The 21,362-nt window shown below is 37.2% G+C and overlaps 1 protein-coding gene across 1 annotated transcript; it reads left to right on the top strand.

The window, feature by feature from the left end:
• The first annotated feature begins 14,913 nt into the window (after positions 1–14,913).
• On the top strand, positions 14,914–19,202 carry RIPPLY2 (ripply transcriptional repressor 2). The gene is made up of 4 exons (XM_017971235.4): positions 14,914–15,166; positions 15,348–15,426; positions 15,746–15,810; positions 18,929–19,202. The coding sequence occupies exons 1-4, from the start codon at positions 15,072–15,074 to the stop codon at positions 19,074–19,076; spliced, it is 387 nt and encodes a 128-aa protein (XP_017826724.4). The 5' UTR covers positions 14,914–15,071; the 3' UTR covers positions 19,077–19,202.
• Positions 19,203–21,362: the final 2,160 nt, after the last annotated feature.

Here is a 21,362-nt window from a genome sequence, read left to right on the forward strand (position 1 = left end):
GGCTCTGCTTCAGTCCAACATAACTTCAATCATATGATGAAGGAGATATTCTGGAAATGTGGACTGAACACATACATTTGTCTCAAGTCTCTCATGAATCCTGCTCAGATGATGGTAAAGGAACAATAATAAAAAAAAAAGGTATATATGCTCAAGGGCAAATAGAAGAGGAGTAGATGGAGAACTAGCTACTGACTCATCAGTCTGAAGAAAGCTGACACCTAAACCAGCAGTGGGAGAAGGAAACAGCCAGAAACAAGCTGATTCATGCTGCAGAGCCCTGGGAAGGCTTAGGGATTGGAGGCATCAGGTACCATTGAAGATGAGAAGGTGGGGAGATGCTGAAAACAGAATTAGCTGAAAATTTGTATCTGTAGCAGTTAGACTCTCCTTACCCAGCACACACACCAGGTAAATGCCCTTTCCCTGTCACAGCTGAAGACTGGAAAGATCAACCCTGGCAATTTCCAGATTTGAGAAGAATAGACGCAGCTGAGGTGTGGGTCAGGCACTGTGTTGAAATGAAGGGAATATTAAATATATATTACTAGGAAGTATCTTATACTCTAAAAATTTTAGATGGATTGTAAATAATCAATGGTTATAATAAGTTCCAGAATTTTTAATATCTGGGTATCTATTTTAATACAACTTTTCTTAACTATGACTTACAAATACAACTTAGGGGTTTCACAGATGTTAGACCAGCCTTGCTCCTGATAATCTTCTCTGGGAACTGGAGGAAAACAGGACCATAAGTCCCAGGCTAGAAAAAGAGCGCTGTTTTTCATAGACCAGCCACCAAGATGCTGTTTGGTCTAGTGTGTACTTCTAGTGCTCCACTCTAAACACTGATTATAACAAAGTGGTTATAGAGCACAGCCCCTGGAAGTCAATGGCTTGAGTCCAAACTTAAGCTCCGTGATTACCTATCCCCTAAGCAATCTTGAACAAGTTATTTATCTTCCCTTGGTGCCTCAGTTTCTTTATCTAAAATAACTTTAAGAAATCTTCCAAATCTTTTTAAAATTATTTTTATTATTTTTTTTTTTTTTGAGAAGGATTCTCGCTCTGGTGCCCAGGCTGGAGTGCAGTTGCCTGATCTCAGCTCACTGCAACCTCTGCCTTCCAGGTTCAAGCAATTCTCCTGCCTCAGCCTACTGAGTAGCTGGGACTACAGGTGCATACCACCATGTCCGGCTAATTTTTGTATTTTTAGTAGAGACGGGGTTTCATTATGTTAGCAAGGCTGGTCTTGAACTCCTGATCTCAGTTGATTTACTCACCTCCACCTCTCAAAGTGCTGAGGTTATAGGCATGAGCCATGATGCCCAGCCTCTTCCAAATCTTTATTGTAATATGTCTATGGCATATCTCAGTTTTCTATTTTTAAAAAACTCAAAATTATATTGCTCTCAAAGACAGAATTTCAAGAGCTTCATTTACAAATACTATAGATTGCTTTATTTTTTTCCACATCATAGATTTAAATATCTAACAGTATTCTGAATGATAGGATCGCTGTATTTTTACAAATCAAAATGCTAAGGCCTAGAATGCCAACTAATACATTTAGGATGAATGACAGAGCTAGAAAGTCACCATTTTGAGACAATCATCATAGTAATAAATTTAGGCAAGAATCGTCAATGGATGCAAAAACTAGTGGTAAAAGAATAATGAGAAACAAGGTAGCTGTATAGTCTCAAAGTATCTTCCTATAACTACATGTTAATTAAAAAGGGAAAATAACTTCACAATGGAGAATCTTGACAGACACTAACTTAAGCAAGTGAATAAAGTTTATATCACAATAGTAGGACAAAGCCACAGTATATGCCACCTGTGGGTATGCATTGAAAAAGATACAATGTCACAACTGAGTTATTCCTCCCAAATTGCATAACTTGAATTACTCATGAAGAAACATCAGATTTGCTCAAATTGTGGAATATTCTACAAACTAATTGGGCAGTACTCTTAAAAATGCTCAGATTATATAAGACAAAGAAAGCCTGGAAAGCTATCAAAGACAAAGGGAAACTAAAGAAACATGCAAACTAAATTCAATGCATGATTCTGGATTGAATCCTGGGCTAGGAAAATTAAAAAGGTATAAAAGACATTATTGGAGCAACTGATGATATTTGAATATTGACTAAGGGGATTAGATAATAGTCATGGTATCAATGTAGAATTTCCTGATTTTGTCAATTGTGTTGTGGTTATGAAAGCGATTGTTGTTGATTTCAATATAAACATACTGAAATATTTAGGGATAAAGGGGCGTGATGTCTGCAACTTACTCTCAAATAGTTGAGAATACTTTGTGTGTGTATATATGGAGATAGGACAACAAATCAAGCAGGGAAAAATGTTTAATAATTGGTGAGCCTGGGTAAAGGGCATATAGGAGTCTTTGTATCTTTTCATAAGTTTAAAATTATACAGTATTAAAAGTTAAAGAATGCTATGGCAGAAAGATTGCCTCTCAAATATAATCTTCTCCATGTGGCATTAGATGATTCAGGTGACCACAGTAGGGCAATTTATCCTGTTATCTCATATTTCCAAGCTTAAAGAAACCTTGCTCAGTGGTTGAGAAAACTTGGTCAAACTATGCTCAAGTTTGGTCAAAAGCAATGCAATCACTATCTGATCTTCAAGCTGGTCGAAATTATAAAGATAATTTTTTATTATATCATTTGCTTCCATAGAACTGTTCATTCTCAGTGCTATGAACAAAGGCAAATAGCTCTAGACTCCCAGGCTCCACTAAATCTGTAAGTATGAAGGTAGGGAACCAATTTTTAAAAAATGATTCTTCCAATAAAACTTCTTGCAAGTAGTTTTAAGTAGTATCTTCTATCTAACAGTGTGTGAGGATCTGCTATTTGCCACTCCAATATTCAATCTTTGATGCTTCCTTGGTAATGACCGCCCTGATTTTTAGGTAGGGATAAGTTTGCTCACAATGAAGGCTATATTTGACAGCTTCCCTTGCAGTTAGGTGTGACTAAATGGCTAAATTCTGACCAAGGAGACCAAAGAGAAAAGTAATATGGCAACTTCCAAGACACTTCCATAAAAGACATCAGGAACAGGTCCTGTTACCCTTCTTTTCTTCTCCTACTATATTATCACCTGGACTATAAATATGATGCCTGGATCTCTAACAGTTATCTTGAGCAACAAAGGCAAGGTCCATAACCCTAGGGATTATGAAACAGACAGAAGAACCTGATTAAAATGAACTGCTATACCAACCCAGGATGTCTGGTAGACTATTTTATATGAGAAAAAAAATTAACTTTCATTTTGTGTAAGTCACCATGAATTTGAGTTTCTATTATATATCACAAAACATATGGTTTTTCAAGAAAAAAAGGGGGGCTAAGGTCTCACTTAGACTCATAACTCCCACAACATTTTTGGGAGTTGGTTCACTCCCAATGTATTTTCCTAGAACCTAGTCTTCACATAGTTTCAGCTGATGAACATTTTTAGAATGAACAAAGTTTCTTTTTATAAAATCAATTTCAAAATGTTGCCTACAACAACATTAGAAATTCATCTCTGTTTGGTACTGTTTTGCCCATTATAAATTGCACACTTAATACCTTCTTTCCCTATAAATCTTTGGTCAAAAACAATGCAATCACTATCTGATCTTCAAGCTGGTCGAAATTATAAAGATAATTTTTTATGATCTCATTTGCTTCCATAGAACTGTTGATTAATAGATCATAAAGTAAGGTGAATCATAAAGTACAGGCTGAGTTATACCACAGTAATAACTCTAAAATCTCACTGTTTAAAATAACTAAAGTTTACTTCAGGTGAGCAGGAATCTCTGTTCCATATTTTTCATTTTCAGGCCAATGGAATCTCTTTCTTCAAGGCGAAAGAGAACATAACAAATTGCCCATTGGTTCTTAAGGTTTCCATTCAGAAATGAAACACATCACTTCCACTCATGTATCATTGACTAAAGTCACATAGTTATATCTAACGTCAAGGGGCAGACGGTGAAATCCTACCATTTACTCTCAGGATGAGTACCCCAGAATCACTGGATAGCACTACCAGATATAGCATCCCACAAGTAATTCTGAGCTCATATCTTCTCACTTCAGTTTTCTGAATTTGCTTTAATAAATTTTTGGAGGTATGAAAGATTTGGTTGGTTAATAGAATGAGCCAGCTATATTCACTTTGATTATGGAAAGTGAAATTTTCCTGAGAAGCTGGAGAATTAGAGATAACTCTCCTAATCTGTCAGTATTATCTTGTAACTAGCTGAGCATGAAAAACAAATCAACATGACTTTTCAAAGTCTTGTCATTGTAGTCTGAGTATGTTAGATTAGTGGTTTAAGAAGTGTGCAGAATTCTGGGGGAATCTCCAGAAAATGCAGTTAAGAGGTCCACAAAATCCTTTCTTCCCCCATACTTATCTGTTTGACACTGTTTTCTCCATGTACTTCAACCAAGATAACATATTGTAACAAACAACATAGAGCAAACATGAGCATCCACTTATCTAGTATTAGGCAAAAAATTTATAGAGATTTAAAAAGAAATTAGTTGTGGAAAAATATAGCAATTTTAAAAATACATATTTTATGCTAATATGCTAAGATGGTTGCTATTTTAAAGAAACATATATAGGGAGACAAATTTTTGTTTTAATTTTAATACAATACATGGTGATAGATATAATCCACGTAAACCTGAGGTCTGTGGGGTCCTTAATAATTCTTGTTTTAGCTTTTTGTTTTGAACTATTTATCTTAAATAACTTGTAAGTATTTAAAGGGTTCCCAAGAGCAAAAGTTAGAGGACCACTACCTTAGATAACACCTTGCTTGGTAAATTTCAACCCAATCTTTCAATGGAGATAACTACTAAATAACATTTTCTCTGTGAAGATTTTAAGAACCAGTGATTTATAACAACTTGTAGTTAGGTATGCAAAGGACATGGAATTGTGAAAAACACATGTAATTGCTGGGAAAGGTAATTTGGTCTATCCATGCTGAAACACCAAATCTACTCCATATTTGGATTACAAGAGAATATGTTCAGTTAATCGATTGAGTAATACCTGAGACCAGGAACTAGTCAATAAATAAGGATCCATGTGCCTGCATCTAAGTAAAACTTACCTAAGAAAGCTAAAATTAAAATAAGCAAATTTATATTCTCATATAACAAGAAGTCCAGATGTTAGATATTTCCACAGATGGCTATTCCATAGGTGTGACAGCATCAAAATATTCCCAGGGTCTTCACATCCTTCTAATCTGCTAGTTTCAGCATCTTGGCCCATGTAAACTGGCTCCTTTTATGAGCTCCAAATCCTGACATTAAAAGTAAATGCAACATGTGGTAGTTGTATTTTTCAAGTGGAGTCTTTCTTCCCATGCTTTCTCTTAGGCTATAAGAAAGACTTTTCCCAGAAGCACTGCACCCTAACACTGGCTCCTTTTAAAGTATCCTTGGTCAGAACTGGATCATATGACTGCTCAAACTAATCACTGGTAAGGGAAACAAGGTTATCATGATTGGCTTAGACCAATCATGATTCTATCTTTGTGGTTGAGGAAGAACCCGGCTTTTCCAAAAGCACTCCACTTCTTGATATCTGCACAAAATTGCTGTTCTTTTAGTAAGAATAAGGGTGGGGTGGGGAGTAGCTATGGGATGGATAATGAGTAAGGTCTTTGACAATTATGATAACTGAAATGTCTCCGTTTAATAACTAAAACTATCATGGAATAACAAAAATTCAGAGAAGTTTTATGAAGATCACATTTGCCTGTTTTTCTTTTGTCAATTAATGTAATAAAAGTCTAACAGCATTAAAGATTTGCAGGTTCATTTTTTAAAATCTTCATTGGTAACTCATCCTTAGTTTGTAGTTTTCTCTAAGTCCATATATATTTCATTCAGTAATAACAAAAAGTTCGTTCTATTCAATCTCGTACTACATTTTTGTTTCCTTACTTAAATTATCATGCACTTGTCAGTGCTGACATCATAGTATCCTACCATTTAAACTTAATACTTCCAGTTAAAATTTGTCTTAAACTAGGGTCATTTGTAGATTTTAAAAATATTAACTTCATTCAATAAGTAAAGTAATTATTTAATCTAAGTAATTAATAAAAATCAGTAGCAATTACAGAAATATATTATCCATTATGGCCTTCTTTCTCTGAACAACTCACAAACCAGCTGTCTGCCTACTACTAATAGTATGAGCCAACTAGGATTGGGAGATACTTTCTGCTATGATTTTGTTAAAATGGGAATAATTTACAGCTAATTTAGAAAATGATCCTCTGTCATTTTCCCTTCAAGTCTCAGTTTAAATGTCATCTCTTCTGGGGCCTTGTCTGACCACCCTGTTTAAAAGAAGCCTCCTCCAATTATTTTCTATTAAATAACTCTTCTAATTCTGTGTATAGAAGTCTTGCAAATCTTCAGTTATCTCCTTAATGTATTTGTCTATTTTCCATTTTCCAACTGGAATGTAAACACTGTGAGAGCTGGAAAACTTGTTGGTCTTATTCTACACTGTATGCTAAAAGCTTAATCTTGTGCCTGGCTCATAATGGCTGCTCAATAAATATTTGTTAATTGAATTTAGTTTTCTTTCCTGAATCACCTCTCATTGAAATATTTTATGTTCTATTCTGAAAGAAAATTTTAAAATAAATCTTGATGTTTGTCTTATTTTGGCCAATGATATTTAATAATACAGGATATTAAATTTGTATAGTTAATGAACATTTAACATAAAGTCTCAGATGTGGTAAAACATGTAAAAAATAGTTTATAATGAAACAGATAAATCTCTTTTTATGTCTGATGGTGCCTTTTTGTACACTGAATTTTTATTTTACATAATTAGGTATTTGGTATTATTTTACATAATTAGGTATTTGGGGTTAACACAGAAATTTTAAAATGTCTAGAAGTGAAGCCATTAAGAACCCACGATAGTTCATTTGGCCAAAGCTGAACTTTGCAAATATTTTGTGTCTTCAATAAACTTTGAATTGAAACCACCTCTCACGAACTCTCATTGTGATTTTATTAAATATTCCGTTATAACTAATAATAAGAAACATGAACTATTTTAAGGCATTAAACATTTTATTAAATAAATATATTTACTTTATTGCTGTTATTAACTACATAAGAAAGTTGTTACATGAGAAGCACAGTGGAATCTGGCTGTTTTCAGTGGAGATATTCCCATGTATGAGTGTGATTAGCACAGACTTGCTAAATCTCTCTCTGAGCCATCTGTGAGCACCTTCTTGGTTTAAAACAACACACACTAGCTCTGCTCAGTTCTAAGTCAGTTTTTACCACAACTGTTATCTTTATCTTAAACCTTGGAAGATTCTCAAATCCTGAAGCTCGGAAATGCCACCTTTCACTAAGGATCTGAGCCTTACTTAAACTGAAAAAAGAATTCTATTAAATCAACTATCTCAAATGAGATTTTATTGGCATAAAGTGTTGATAACAAAAGTTCTAATCCCTTTGTAAGAAAAAAAAAAGAGAATATTCAGCTTACTAGTTAATTTAGGACATATTCCTGTGTTTAACGTTTTAATAATCCTAAATAAAATTCCTAGTCATATCAACTAACTTGCTTGCTCTTTAGCTCATCCTCAAGTTAGAATGATGCAAACCTCTTTTTATAGTGACCGCAGTGTGAGAGCCTGGGTTTTGATGAATCAGCAATAGTGGATAGTTTTCTGGAAAGGACTTGGCAGTAAATAACCTACTCCGTTGCTTGAAGGCCTAGGTCCTTACTGCAGACCAGGTACAATTTTTTCTAAAGGGTTTGTTCTGATCACCATGAATCAGGGCATTCAAGTGGAATTTCCAGAAGATCACACTGTAGCAAAACTACCTAGAACTGCCCACAGAACTGTAAACACAATATATGTTTAAAACATATTCTAAAGATATGAGATATTATAATAATCACTTTCTCTACCAAAAACATGTTTTAAAAACCTGCGAAACAGAAACATTTAGAGTAGGCTTGATTTTGACTATGGTTTTAAATTCTACAAGCCCAGACTGAATGCAGTTAAGAATCAATCCTTTATTGTCATATCTAAGGTTTTTATATTGAATTGCCCTTTGCATATCATAAAGATCACCCATTTTAACTGTACAAGTGAATGACATATAGTAAGTTGACAGAATTGTGCAACCATCAACATAATCCATTTTAGAAGATTTCCATCACCCCAAAAAGATCCCCATATACATTATGTTTACGGTTTGCTATATAATTTTTCCACAGCTTTTCTATGTGAAAACATAATGCCATAATTAAAATGAATACCAAGAACATTAATAAATTTGACAGCTGGCATTCAGACACAACTGAATAATCTGCCTGGAAAAGAGCAAATTTTGTATGTACAACTTTTTAAAAGGGAGTCTAGCTAACTAAGCAGATACTGGTTTTCCTTAAATAATATCCGTAAGATCATGAATAAGAGGAGATGTGTATGAACTGAGACCAGCTCTGCTCTTGTTATAAGCAAATCTGACAGTATTTAAGAGCCACATGGTGGCAACAGCAGCTGTGAGTCATATATTCCTCTCATTCCTTCACACTTCTGTTTTTCACCTTACTTTCTAAGTGGAGAATAAGTCATATCTGGGCTGAGGTCATCAAAAAAGGGTGGGGCAACACCAGGGTACATTGAAAATGGGAGCCTAGTTCAAGTCCCAATTTTTCTTTTATTTATTTATTTATTTATTTGTTCTTTGAGGGGGAGTTTCACTCTTGTTACCCAGGCTGGAGTGCAATGGCACGATCTCGGTTCACCACAACCTCCTCCTCCTGGGTTCAGGCAATTCTCCTGCCTCAGCCTCCTGAGTAGCTGGGATTACAGGAATACGTCACCATGCCCAGCTAAGTTTTTGTATTTTTGGTAGAGACAGGGTTTCACTATGTTGACCAGGATGGTCTCAATCTCTTGACCTTGTGATCCACCCGTCTTGGCCTCCTAAAGTGCTGGGATTACAGGCATAAGCCGCCACGCCTGGCTCAATTTTTCTTTTAATTGGTTACTGTTTTCTCAGTTATATAGAAGCTTATATGAATGTTTTAAATGTGGTCTTGATTTATTCTCTTTTTCCTCCTCAGGGACCATCATTGAGTAACCTTTCTCCAGAGCAAACTTCCTTTCTCAAATCTTACAGTCATGCAAAGAACCAAAGATTAAAAAAAAAAAAGACAAAAGCATGTTAGGCCCACAAGCAGTATGTATAAGGTAAATTTATAATACTTTCTCTTAGTAAAATATAAAGCTTGATGGCACAGATGTCTGTTAGAAGGTGGCTCCATAAAAATATGAGAATTTTGTCGGTTGTGCATTTAACATATTCCAAGATCCCCAGATGGTGTTTGGCATAGTAGGTGTTCAATAATATATGTTAAATAAATGAAGTTTTAAAAAACGTTTCTCCTAATGAACTATTAAGCTTGATCTACCTCATTGGTGTGTTATGAAAAGTGTGTTGATATGTTACATAAAATACATTTTTTAATGCACTTGTGGAACTCAGTATACAATTCTACAGTAAATTAAAACTGTAATATGAGTAAGTTATGCCTCAGATTGTTATTTTATGATTCTGTATCTCTTTATTTTACAGAGCTTTACATACTCATAGTGCACATGGCTTCATTAAGAAGTACATATCTATGTTCTAAAATAAATATGTCCCTGAAAATTGTACTTGTTTTCTCTTCTTTAAGCATAGCTTAAAGTTAATATCCTCCTTAACAATTTAGCTAAGAAATCCCATCTTTGATGGAAATGATAAATAAGGCAAAAAAACTAAAAGAAAAATAGCATATTGATGTTGGCCTCATAGAAATCAGCTTCAAGATCTGTATAAATAGGTAGCATAAGCCAGGTGCGCTGGCTCATGCTTGTAATCCCAGCACTTTGGGAGGCCGAGGTGGGTGGATCATGAGGTCAGGAGCTCAACGCCAGCCTGGCCAAGATGGTGAAACCCAGTCTCTACTAAAAATACAAAAATTAGCCAGGCGCAATGGCGGGGTTAGAGGTTGCAGTGAGCAGAGATCATGCCATTGGACTCCAGCCTGGGCAACACAGTAAGACTCCATCTCAAAATAAATAAATAAATAAAAAGGTAGCATACATGAAACTAAAGTATAAATGGTAGGTCTAGGATCTTCCTAATCATTTCTATTTCTATTTCTCAGTTTACTTAAATTTGGTCAAGTAAAATTCTTGCTCCATTTTTATTAATTGGTTCTCCTTTTTTTCCAGTAATGCATTCTTTGTTTTTTTTTTTTTTTTTTACAATTTTAAGACAATAGATATTCACTCAGTTTCATGTCTCATCATTACAGCAGACCCTTCCTTCTCCAAGCCAGAACTAGTCACCTTGATTAAGCTTGTTTCCTGGGAGTTCCCAGACATAATCATCACTTATTCACATTCTCCAGTCTTATGAGGATTCTCTTCAGGGCTACTGATCTCATTTCTTCCTTCTTCCTTGGGGACCATGAACCATAATCTAGTCCCCGTCTCTCCAGAAGCATCTCTTCTGCTTCCTCTCCTCATTTTATAAACATACTTTTGTCTTTGCATCCTAAAAACAAGACTCCTCTATGGACCCAGCATTCTCCCTCTATTTTTCCTCTCAAAAGAGTAGCTCAACACATCATTTTAATTTCTTCACCTCTAATCTACCACTCAACTTGTGAAAAAAGCTTCTGTCCCTATACAGTCAAATGATATTGTTCTAAAGTCACTTATAACTCCTTATAAGGAGTTATATTGAAAATCCAATTAATACTTGTCCTTATCTTATGTGACCTCTTGGTGGCCCTGTGTTGGACCTCTCCTGCCTTATTGAAGAGTTCTTTCATCCCATGTTTCCACCACACTTGCTTTACTGAAACAATTTCTCTTTTCCTCCCTCCTTCCTTCCCTCCCTGCTTCCTTTCTTCCCTCCTTCTTTCCTCCCTCCTTCTTTCCCCCCTCCCCTCCCCTCCCCTCCCCTCCCCTCCCCTCCCCTCCCCTTCCCTTCCCTTACTTCGTCACAGTCTAGCTTTGTCACATCCAGGCCAGAGTGCAGTGGCATGATCATAGCTCACTGCCTCAACTTCCTGGGCTCAAGTGATCCTCTGGCTTCAGCTCCCTGAGTAGCTTGGATTACATGAATGCACCACCATGCCAGGCTAATTTTTTAAATTTTGTTTTGTAGAGATGAGCTCTCATTATGTTGCCCAGGCTGGTCTTGAACTCGTGAGCTCAAGTGATTCTCCTACCTTGCTGTCCTAAAGTGCTAGGATTACAAGAGTGAGCCACTGTGCCTGGCCTACTGATCCACTTTCTACCAGATTCACCCCTCCTTTTCAGTGAGATGGGTGGGGTTTTTTATTTGTTTTATTTTGTATATCCTCTCACCTTACAATCAAATGTTGAGCTCTAGGCTACTGTCCTTGGTCCTGGACTCAAACTACAAAATTTCCCTGGGAAAACGAATCAATTCCTATTGTTTTAATTGCCATTTCTTTGCTGATGACTCTCACATTTTAACCTTTAGCCCTGAATTCTCTACTAAACTGCAGACCTCATATCTCTGGTTTTCCCCTGAATATCTTTCCATCTACATGTTATTGAGCCTTCCAAAGTCCTAGATCTATTCTGAGTTCTTTTCCTGAGGCTACTGTATTTTACATATAGGAAGGAAGATGAACTGAATATTCAGTTGCCAGAAGGGCAGATGATGGCACTCCTATATGTTGTTTATTTATGTTTCTTCTCTTTCTAAACACATAGTAGAATTGCACTTCCTTGCTTTTTGAAATTGGTGTGTTGTGTGACTTTCTTAGCCAGTGAAATGTGTGTCCCTTCTAGGCAGAAACCTCTGAAACCTGGTACACAAATGATTTTATTCTTTTCTCCCTGTTATGAAAACTGCCAACATTCCAAGGGAAGAGGTTCCATCAGCTTACATCCTTAAGAGAAGATGATGTAGAGCAGACCTCCCACCAACCAAAAATGAATATAAAGCATGAGTGAAAAATAAGCCTTTGCTATTTTAAGCCTGTGAGATTTTAGAGTTATTTGTTACCACGATGTAACCCAGTCCATCCTGACTGATTTAAGATTCCAAACCAAACTCATTATTTTTATTCCTGCACACCATTAACAGAATAAAACAACATAAGAGGATCTCACCTGCTCTTTATCCAATGCTCCCTGTTTTCTACGTCTGTGTTTGAGCCATCACCATTTACTCACTTAACCAGGCTAGAAACCTGGGACTATATCCAGATACCACTTTCATGTCCACCTACATTTTATGACTCGAGTAGTTCTACAGATTTGATTTCCTAGGTATCCTTCAAATCTATCCTTTCATCTCCATTCTTAGTGTACATCTTCTTACTATCTCTTGCCTAGACTCTTCCAGTGGCCTTTTAAATGGACTTCCTATCTCTAGCCTTTCCTAAATCCATTTTCCATATGGCTGCCAGAATGATTTTTATAAAATGCCATTCCAATTTCCTGTTTCAAATCTTTCACCAGTGCTTACAGAATTAAGTCAAAATGACTTAGTATACCATTTTAGGCTCTTGATAGTTCAAACCCTTTCTATCCCTTCAGCATATCTGCTCCAGTGACATCCAGTTCCTTTTCCTCCTACTCTTCCACCACCCAGACAATACTATTCTTTGAGTAATCCTTCCAGAAATCTCAACTTAGATTTTATTTACTCTAAGAAGGCTTTCCTGATTATCCCAAACAGACTTCTTAAGTCCCTCCCTCCTATCTGCCTAAAATGTGCTTTTCCTATTGAATGTGTCACTTTATTTTTTTTTCTTATGTGATTATTGTAGTGGCCATAGTTTGTAATAATTCTAATCTTCTCAAGGAAAAGAGGAATATCTTACTGTCCTTATCTGGAAAGCACAGTACTTAGAACATTACAGCCACCTCAAAAAGATTTATTTTTTATTTTCATTTTAAGTTCCGAGGTACATGTACAAGATGCACAGGTTTGTTAAATAGGTAAACATATGTCATGGTGGTTTGCTGCACCTATCAACCCATCACTTAGGTATTAAGCCCAGCATGCATTAGCTATTTGTCCTAATCCTCTCCCTCCTCCCATCCCACCCCCGACAGGCCCAGTGTGTGTTGTTCCCCTCCCTGTGTCCAGGTGTTCTCATTATTCAGCTCCCACTTATAAGTGAGAACATGCAGTGGTTGCGTTTCTGTTCCTGCATTAGTTTGCTGAGGATAACAGCTTCCAGCTCCATCCATGTCCTTGAAAAAGACATGGTCTTGTTCTATTTTATGGCTGCATAGTATTTAATGCTGTGTATATACCACATTTTCTTTATTCAGTCTATTACTGATGGGCATTTGGGTTGATTCCATGTTTTTGCTATTGCAAATAGTGCTGCAATGAACATATATACATACAAATATTATGCATGCATCTTTGTAAAATAATGATTTATATTCCTTTGGGTATATACCCAGACTGCTAGGTCAAATCTTATTTCTGGTTCTAGATCTTTGAGGACTCACCACACTGTCTTCCACAATGATTGAACTAATTTACATTATGGAATAGAAATAATAAGCCATTTTATCAGAAAGCTTAGCATCTGCTAAGGGCTTATATTTTTTACATAGCTTAAAATCTGTTGAAGGCTTACTTATGTCAAGCATTGCAAAAAGCATTCTGTAAGCTTTATTTTATTTAGCCTGACAACAAGTGTAAGGGATGGAGATATACATTAGGTGTCCTTACTGATTTTCTCTTCAGAAGCAACCCAAATCTTACCTTCCTGGCAGGTAGATCATTACAGGCTCTTAGCTACTATTAATAATTAAATTATTTTTCTATGCAGTAGCTGAATGAATAGCAGAGACAACTATAGCTTACAATCAAGGTTGTCTAAACTTTAAAGAAAAAGTTCAGCTTCATTATTTAAATAATTTTGAAAAAATTATAACATTTATATATCATCTTTCCTTTGATTCATAACACTTTTTACAAAGTTTAGTGGTAGTTAAGTGCCCTCACTGTAACTCAAATCAGAGAAACAGGGATGCAGACATTTGATTAATTTATATCATAACTTTCCAAGATTTCATTATCATTTCACAACACCTGCCCCCAAAAAGGAATTTTATAATTATCATTGAGTGACAGAAATATATAGATGAACTCAAAAGTTATTGTAGAAGGATACTGATAAATGTTGGAAAAAACACAGAAGACACAAGAAGATAATTTAGAGCCATAGGCCCAAATCACATGAGCCCAGTCTCTGGCTCTCTTAGAACAGTGATTCATATCTCCAAATAATAACAGGTTGGCGTATGAACCTAGTCTATCAATACATAAAACAAAACAAAACAAACAAACCCCGACATTCTTTTCTTAAGGAGTCCATTCATTCATCCATTTTTTAAAAAACTGTTCCAGGAAGAGGAATTAAGACCATTCCTTTGTACTCGAGTCTGCATCACAGCTTCTAGAACACGGGATGAAGAACCAGTTGATTGGCCATAGGCCAAGTCCTGAGTCTCCAGCGAATCAAGCAATTAACCAAGTCACTTAGCTTTTTTTTTTTTTTTTTTTTTTAAAGAAATACACAAAACGTGTAGACTCGCTTAATTTCATCTCCTCCTGGCCTCTTCACACGGAAATTGGCTGCTCAGGCGAATGTTGTTTTTCACCGCAGCCATGTGTCAAAGGGCGATTAACATTCGCTGAACAAAATCCCGTCCCGGGCCATTTGGGAGTTGCACGCGTTCACACCCTGAGCCCAGCCCGGTGCGCCTTCGCGCGCAGCCTTTTTGTTTATGCGGCTAGCTGGAGAGAGGGGCGGAGAGGGAGCGAACCTCTCAATGTGCAGCAGGTTGCAAGGGCTATATAAAGCTAGGGTCTCGGGTCTACTGGAACCGGCCAAGATTGCCCGCGAGCAGGCAGCTCCCTTCCGCCCAGCTCTGCGGCGCCATGGAGACCGCGGGGAACGCACAGGGCGCTGAGAGCCGAGCTGCGGCGCGCTCAGCCCCCGACGGCCCGACGCGGCGCGGGGACGTGGACTCCGGGTAGGCTCCTCCGCACTGCTCTGCTCCTCCCCGCTTCCCCAGTCCCTGCCGCCTGCGCCTCTCCAGCTCCTCCCCTCCACTCGCCATTCCCCACCCCCCGGTGCCAATGTTCGGCCTCCGTGGATTCTCCCTGGTCTGGGCTGACGTCTCCTCTGCGCGCCTTGTGCTCTCCATCCCGCAGCTCGCCAGGCTTCTGGAGACCCTGGGTGGAAGCCCAAGGCAAGAAAGAGGAGCAGACGCCGAATGACGCCGCGGAGGCGGTGAGTGAGCCAGGCGTCTCAGGCCGCGCTTCCCAGGGGTGCAGAAGATCGACCATGGCTTTCGGGACGCTGGGCCGGAGAGAGACGTGCGGGGCACCGGTCCTGCTTTCGTTTAATATCCCACCTGCCAGTGGCCAAAACGGCGCCGACGCGGCGGTTGTGTCCTCACGGGCGATGGGCCACAGCACCCGGGGGGAGCGAGGCAGCTGAGAGCACTGGGGTTACGTTCCCAACGGGCACGAGGAACACTGGGTCGCACACGCTGCTACTTTTTAGAGGGAGGTGGGTGATAACTGGATTCACTTCCTTTCCTCTCCAGATGTCCAATGGTCCTGGAATGATAGCAGGCTCAGGAAAGCTTTCCCAGTTCAGACACCCAGTCAGGTGAGTGAGTGACAGGCCTCGCCGAAGGTCTTCGACTCCTCCAGCCCCAGGGAGGAGCCAGGGGCATCTCAGAGCCCAGCTCCAAGGTTTGTCCAGCAGCAGTCTCTCTCTCTCTCTCTCTCGCCCCCCCCCACCCATCTGAAAAATCTATCTTCAATGTTACTTATCTTCGCACTCGCAGAGATCCGTTACTCATCGAATTGAAAAATGTAGGGGCTCACGGTCGCACGTAAAGGGACTTTTAATCAATACAGACTCAATGAACGCGTGAGGAATATATTATGAAGAGCAAAAGTGGATGGTATAGTAAAAGAGCAGTGACGTCTTGTGCTGGCAAAACAGTTTTTATTTTTAAATCCTAAAGGGTCGGAATGAAATTGACTTCACATCAGGCAGTGTGTATGCTGCTTTTTTCTTGCAATTGGGAAGTAAGAATGGGATTAACAGTTGCAGACTTACAGCAAATCAAGTTTGCCCTGTAAGAGAAAATGGAAATGTAATGAAAATCCTAAAGATTATTGAGGATGGTTATAGAAAAGGTCAAAAGTTAATTAACATGAGGAGCTAGTTTACTGTTCCTAGCCATAGGAAGTCAGCCTTTAAGATTCTTTGTCACTTTTATTAGGGGAAAATGTTAATAATTCTGCAGTTTTCCTGCCTCCAAGATCTGTTAAATGAAAAGCTGAATGATGTTTGTAAATGCCTGTGGTCATAAATACCATGTAGAAGTCAATACATCTAATTTCCTACCATGTACTAGCACTAGTGAAGGACGCAAGAAAAAGTAGTCACAGCACATGGCAGTTGTTGTAACAGAGTTTAGTTTGGTTAGTTTTACAAGTATGGACAGGGTATGAAGTGCCTCAGTCTGTCAGTGGTGGGGGAGGGGTGGGGGAAGTGTTTATTATAGATTGTGGTTACGTGGCTGAGTCTTGGAGAAGTTAGTCAGATGAATGGGAGGTGGGAGCAGAAGAAACAGCGTTGGAAAAGAGGATCATGAAACAGTGTGGCTCCTTGTGGGAACTCCAAGGAGTTTAGGTGTGTGAAGTTATGGTCATTTCAGCAGGGTAATCAGAGGCCAGATCTTGTGCACTCTTGTACAGAGTTTTGTCCTGATCCTGTATGTGGTGTTAGGAACCCATGGACCTTATTCTGAAGGTAGTCTTGGGGATTATATGTTATATAGGCATAGTCAGGACATCAAAAGTAAAACTAGAAGTTCTGCAATTTTTCAGGTAAGAAATGATGAAGAGCCATTGTAAGACATTAGAAGTGAGGATGGGACTGGGTGAATCTAGGAAATATGTAGGTGACAAAATAGATTTGGCTTTATAATGCATTGGATATGGTAGACGAAGAAGAGGTAAAAAGCCAGAATGGCTCTTCAGTTTGTGGCTGGTAACCAGGTGAATGCTATACTAAAAGAATGGAAATTAGGGTTGAAACCAGATTTGGAAGATGAGACCATGAGGCAAGTTTTCCACTTATATTTAATGTGCCTGTGGAGCATCCAAATAGTGATATCCAGTAGAGAGCTGCATACATAAGTTAGGGGCCCAGGGTCAAGATCTTAAGTGGAAATACAGACTTCGGAGTCCATTGTAACTGTAGGGTGGAAAAATCATGACAGTGGGCTAGGTCATCTTAGTTTGTTTAGAAGGAGGGCTGATGTTCCCAGCAAAAACCTGAGGGAAGGCCAGCATCTTACCTGTATGCAGAGAAAGAGAGGTCCATAACAGAGACTGAGAAGAACAGAACAGGAAGAATCTCAGAGATCCTGGGAGAAAAATGGCCCACAGTGGGAAATTCTGGACAGAGTATCATAATAACTAAACAGCATTCTTTGGGTTTGCTAGTTCCAGTTACATATTAGAAAACAAATTGTTTCTTATATAAGAAATTCTTTTCTTTTCTTTTCTTTTCTGAGATACAATTACAATTTAATTGTGCTTCTTTTGTATTTATTTTATTTTTATTCATTTCTATCTTGTCTGCTGTGGTGTGTTTTATTCTTTTCATTCAGTTGTCAACTTTTTGAGGGTAGGGAGCATGATTTATTCATCCTTGAATTATGAATTATGTTGGCACAAGGGATCACTAAATTATTTATTGAATGACTGAATAATTGATAGTTATTTAAGCATCAAAAATTTGAACTAATTTTTATGATTATTGCTGGAAACATTTATAAGCTACATTGTTTTTCTGCCTTTTAAAGTGGAACATAGTGAACAAAATATAATCTTTCATTTGTTGGAATGACTCCATTGTATGGATGCATGGGCTGTTTACCCCACACTAAAATGACTGTACTGTACTTGATGATTCCTCCTTATCTCTCCGCTTTCTTTTCCTTGATGAAGACCAGAAGGCAATATTAGGATTTGTCAGATTTTTTAAATTCTAAGGTAATTATAATTACATGCCAGTTATTTGTGCAAAATATATCCAATTTCTTAATATTTCAATATTTCATATGATATTCACAAATTTAGTTGAATAGGGAGAAGAGAGGCAGATAGAATCAAAGTTGGGGTCAGAAGTAGTCTTTCTATGCCTCAGGTTGTGAGTGGATAGGTAAAATTTTTTTTAAATATTGCTTTTTATACTTTTCTAAACTTACATTGTCTACTTCTATAAGAGTTAAATCTGTAAGTTTTAAGTAAGATAGTAGGTGATTTCTACCTTTTGTAAGGTGCATAGTATTTTGTCATCTTCATAAAGCTGGCTATCGTAAAAGTTTTTAATGTAGTAGAGGGATTCAATTTATGTTTTCCAAAGGAATTAAGAAACTGGAAGAAAAATTTTCTGTATATTATAAGAATAAATATATCCATAATGCACAAAGTAAGCTAAACATCTTATGCTTATCCAGGGTTAAGTGTGAATTTGATCCAATTTATAGCTTGAATAAAGATTTAAAATAATCAAGCAGTTATTAATACTTTTGCAAGTATATTCCATGAAAGCTGTGATACTAGCATATCTTTATATCTTAAGGCTATATCCAAATGTATAAGTCAATTGTTACATATATGGAGCTCTTGAAATTTGACCATTTCATGAGTATAAATATTCTGAATGTGAAAAAATAAAACATGTTGTCTGCTTTTTTCAGACTATTTTGGCCAAAATCAAAATGTTATGATTACTTATATCAAGAAGCAGAAGCTCTTCTGAAAAAATTTCCAATTCAAGCCACAATTTCATTTTATGAAGATTCTGATAGTGAAGATGAAATTGCAGAGCTGACCTATGAAAATTAATCTGATTAGCTACTTTTGCTTACATCCAAACCTTGTAGGGTTTAAATTTAGTGTACACATGTAACATAATTATTTTAGCTAATTTATTTGTATATAAATTATTAATAAAATGAAATATTTTGTAATTATTCTGGTTTTTGGCCTTTTTTTAAAAAAATCTTTACACTAGAATCGAATGTTGGAATCTAAAATAGGTGCCATTTACAAATGTCTTGATTGTATTATAAATATTTGCAGTTTACAAAGAATAATTTTTTTCTTTGTTAAATTACAAATTTATATTTAGTTATAATTTTGCAAAGAATGACAGTATTTAATTCTCAAGATTGAATCTTTTAACATCTGCTATTTCCTACTGATACCACATGGATGTTGTAGTTACAGATTAATATTATCTTATTATATAATGAAGAAAGTAGCCTTATGTTAGAAATCACTCATTTATTGGTAAAGATTTAGCAGATGGAGAAAAATACATTAAATCATTATCTGTAATTGAAAAGGGGAATCAATCTTAGGGCTCTTATAGGTATTTTAAATAAATGATGAGCAAAGTAACTCATATTAATACTCATCTTTACTCCTTAAATCCAGTAGTAAAATAGCATGGATGTTTAATACTTAATGTACTACATTGAGGGATCCCTAGAATTAAAATAAAATATTTAAATTTGAGTGATTGATACAGAGTCTGAAAAAGTGGAGTCTAAAGGCCAGAATATGGTAATGTCTTCCATATCTGTACAAAGGGGAGCTAAGAAATTTGGCAAGTATAGAACATTCTTTAACAATATTAATTTTTCCCTGCTCTAGTTCTCTGCTTTTGATATTCTTATGTAAAGTTTTCTCATGAGAGGTGAAATAAATCTCAGCGATTAGTTTTTCTTATGTGGACTCTAGAAGAATATGTCATCATTTAATGAGAGAGAGAGAGAAAACACAGGAATATTTTCAAGGCCAAGGCCATATAGTTAATTATAGTCATGAGGTTCTTTTAGCTCAAATTCAGTCTTCTCATAATAAGCATTTCAATTTCAAATAAAAATGGATAGAGGTGAAGGTCATAGGTGGCTCCCTAGCTAAGAAATGCCTTTTATTTGAATGGCCACATATAGTCACACACTTTTTCTTCTGATTTAAAAGATTCTACAAACATAACCTTGATTTTTAGGCACTTTAAGAGCTAAGTAGCTAAAGAGAGAAAGTTTAAAGCATTACAATATGTTCAGAGTTAGGACGAGTTAGTTATTAAAGGAGGATGGGGAGGATTATTTAGAATTGTATTTCTTCTCCTGAAATCTTTCTCCCTTTATTGGATTCTACTCTCAAGATCTATGTGTTCCCCAAGGGACACACAAAACAATCAAAGAATCAAACAAAAAACATCAGATTTTAAGCATTAGAGCCTGGTGTTTACCTGCACAGTGTTTGTACTTTTCTCATTATTATGTTGGAGTAGTACAAAGAGCCACTGCCACTTACTGAGTACCTAATATTAACCAGGCACTGCAGTACATAGTTTACATATGACCCTTTAATCTTTAATAAACCCTTTATGCAGATAGGGAAAATGAAACTTTGAGATACTAAAGTAACTTGCATAAGAAAGCTTAGTCATGAAGTGCATGGGGATGGCATGCAAACCAAATCTGAGTTTTAAACGTTACTTCATCACCACAGCTGGAGGTGAGCTGCAGCAGTACGTAATTCCCAGGAAAGACAGGAAGTTACACAAGGGGGGAGAATTTGTGAGGGGGTGAATAGAGCATAAGGAGACTTTACTAACGTCTTTCACTTATTCATTACTCCCTAGCATGCTTAAAGGTGAGGTTTAAGGATGCTTAAAGGTGAAGTTTTTTCTTACCCCACAGTAGTGGCTATTGACATTTGATACCTTTGCTCTTCAAGGTGTGGATGCTCTTTCCTGTACAGCTTAGGGCCTCACAGGAAAGAATTTCAGAGAAATTAAAATGCGTTAGCAGTATTGTTGTTTTATTCCATATTTCAAGTAGTGTGATGGTACTACTTAACAATGAATAGACACTGCTGTTCCGGGTTAACAGGACTAAGAATTTGTTCCCAGATTCGGTCAGCACCAAGGCTAAGGAACAGCTTCACTTTCTAATCGGTCGGCGAAATAGCTGTCACCTTGCTCCGGTGCTGAAGTTAGGGACTCAGAACCAACTGAGCATGCGTACTTACTCTCTGCTGGCGCTCCCTCCGTCTCGTTGGCTCCGCCTTACGTGGACGTGCTGCGTCAGAGTGCGTCTCACCCCTGGCGACCCC

The sequence above is a fragment of the Callithrix jacchus genome, chromosome 4 (genome assembly GCF_049354715.1).
Source record: "Callithrix jacchus isolate 240 chromosome 4, calJac240_pri, whole genome shotgun sequence".
Classification (NCBI taxonomy): domain Eukaryota; kingdom Metazoa; phylum Chordata; class Mammalia; order Primates; family Cebidae; genus Callithrix; species Callithrix jacchus.

Coding starts and splice junctions, on each gene's coding strand:
- RIPPLY2 (XM_017971235.4), top strand. CDS start 15,072: ATGGAGACCGCGGGGAACGCACAGGGCGCTGAGAGCCGAGCTGCGGCG. Junction 15,167..15,347: donor CGCGGGGACGTGGACTCCGG/GTAGGCTCCTCC, acceptor TCCATCCCGCAG/CTCGCCAGGCTTCTGGAGAC. Junction 15,427..15,745: donor CGAATGACGCCGCGGAGGCG/GTGAGTGAGCCA, acceptor TTTCCTCTCCAG/ATGTCCAATGGTCCTGGAAT.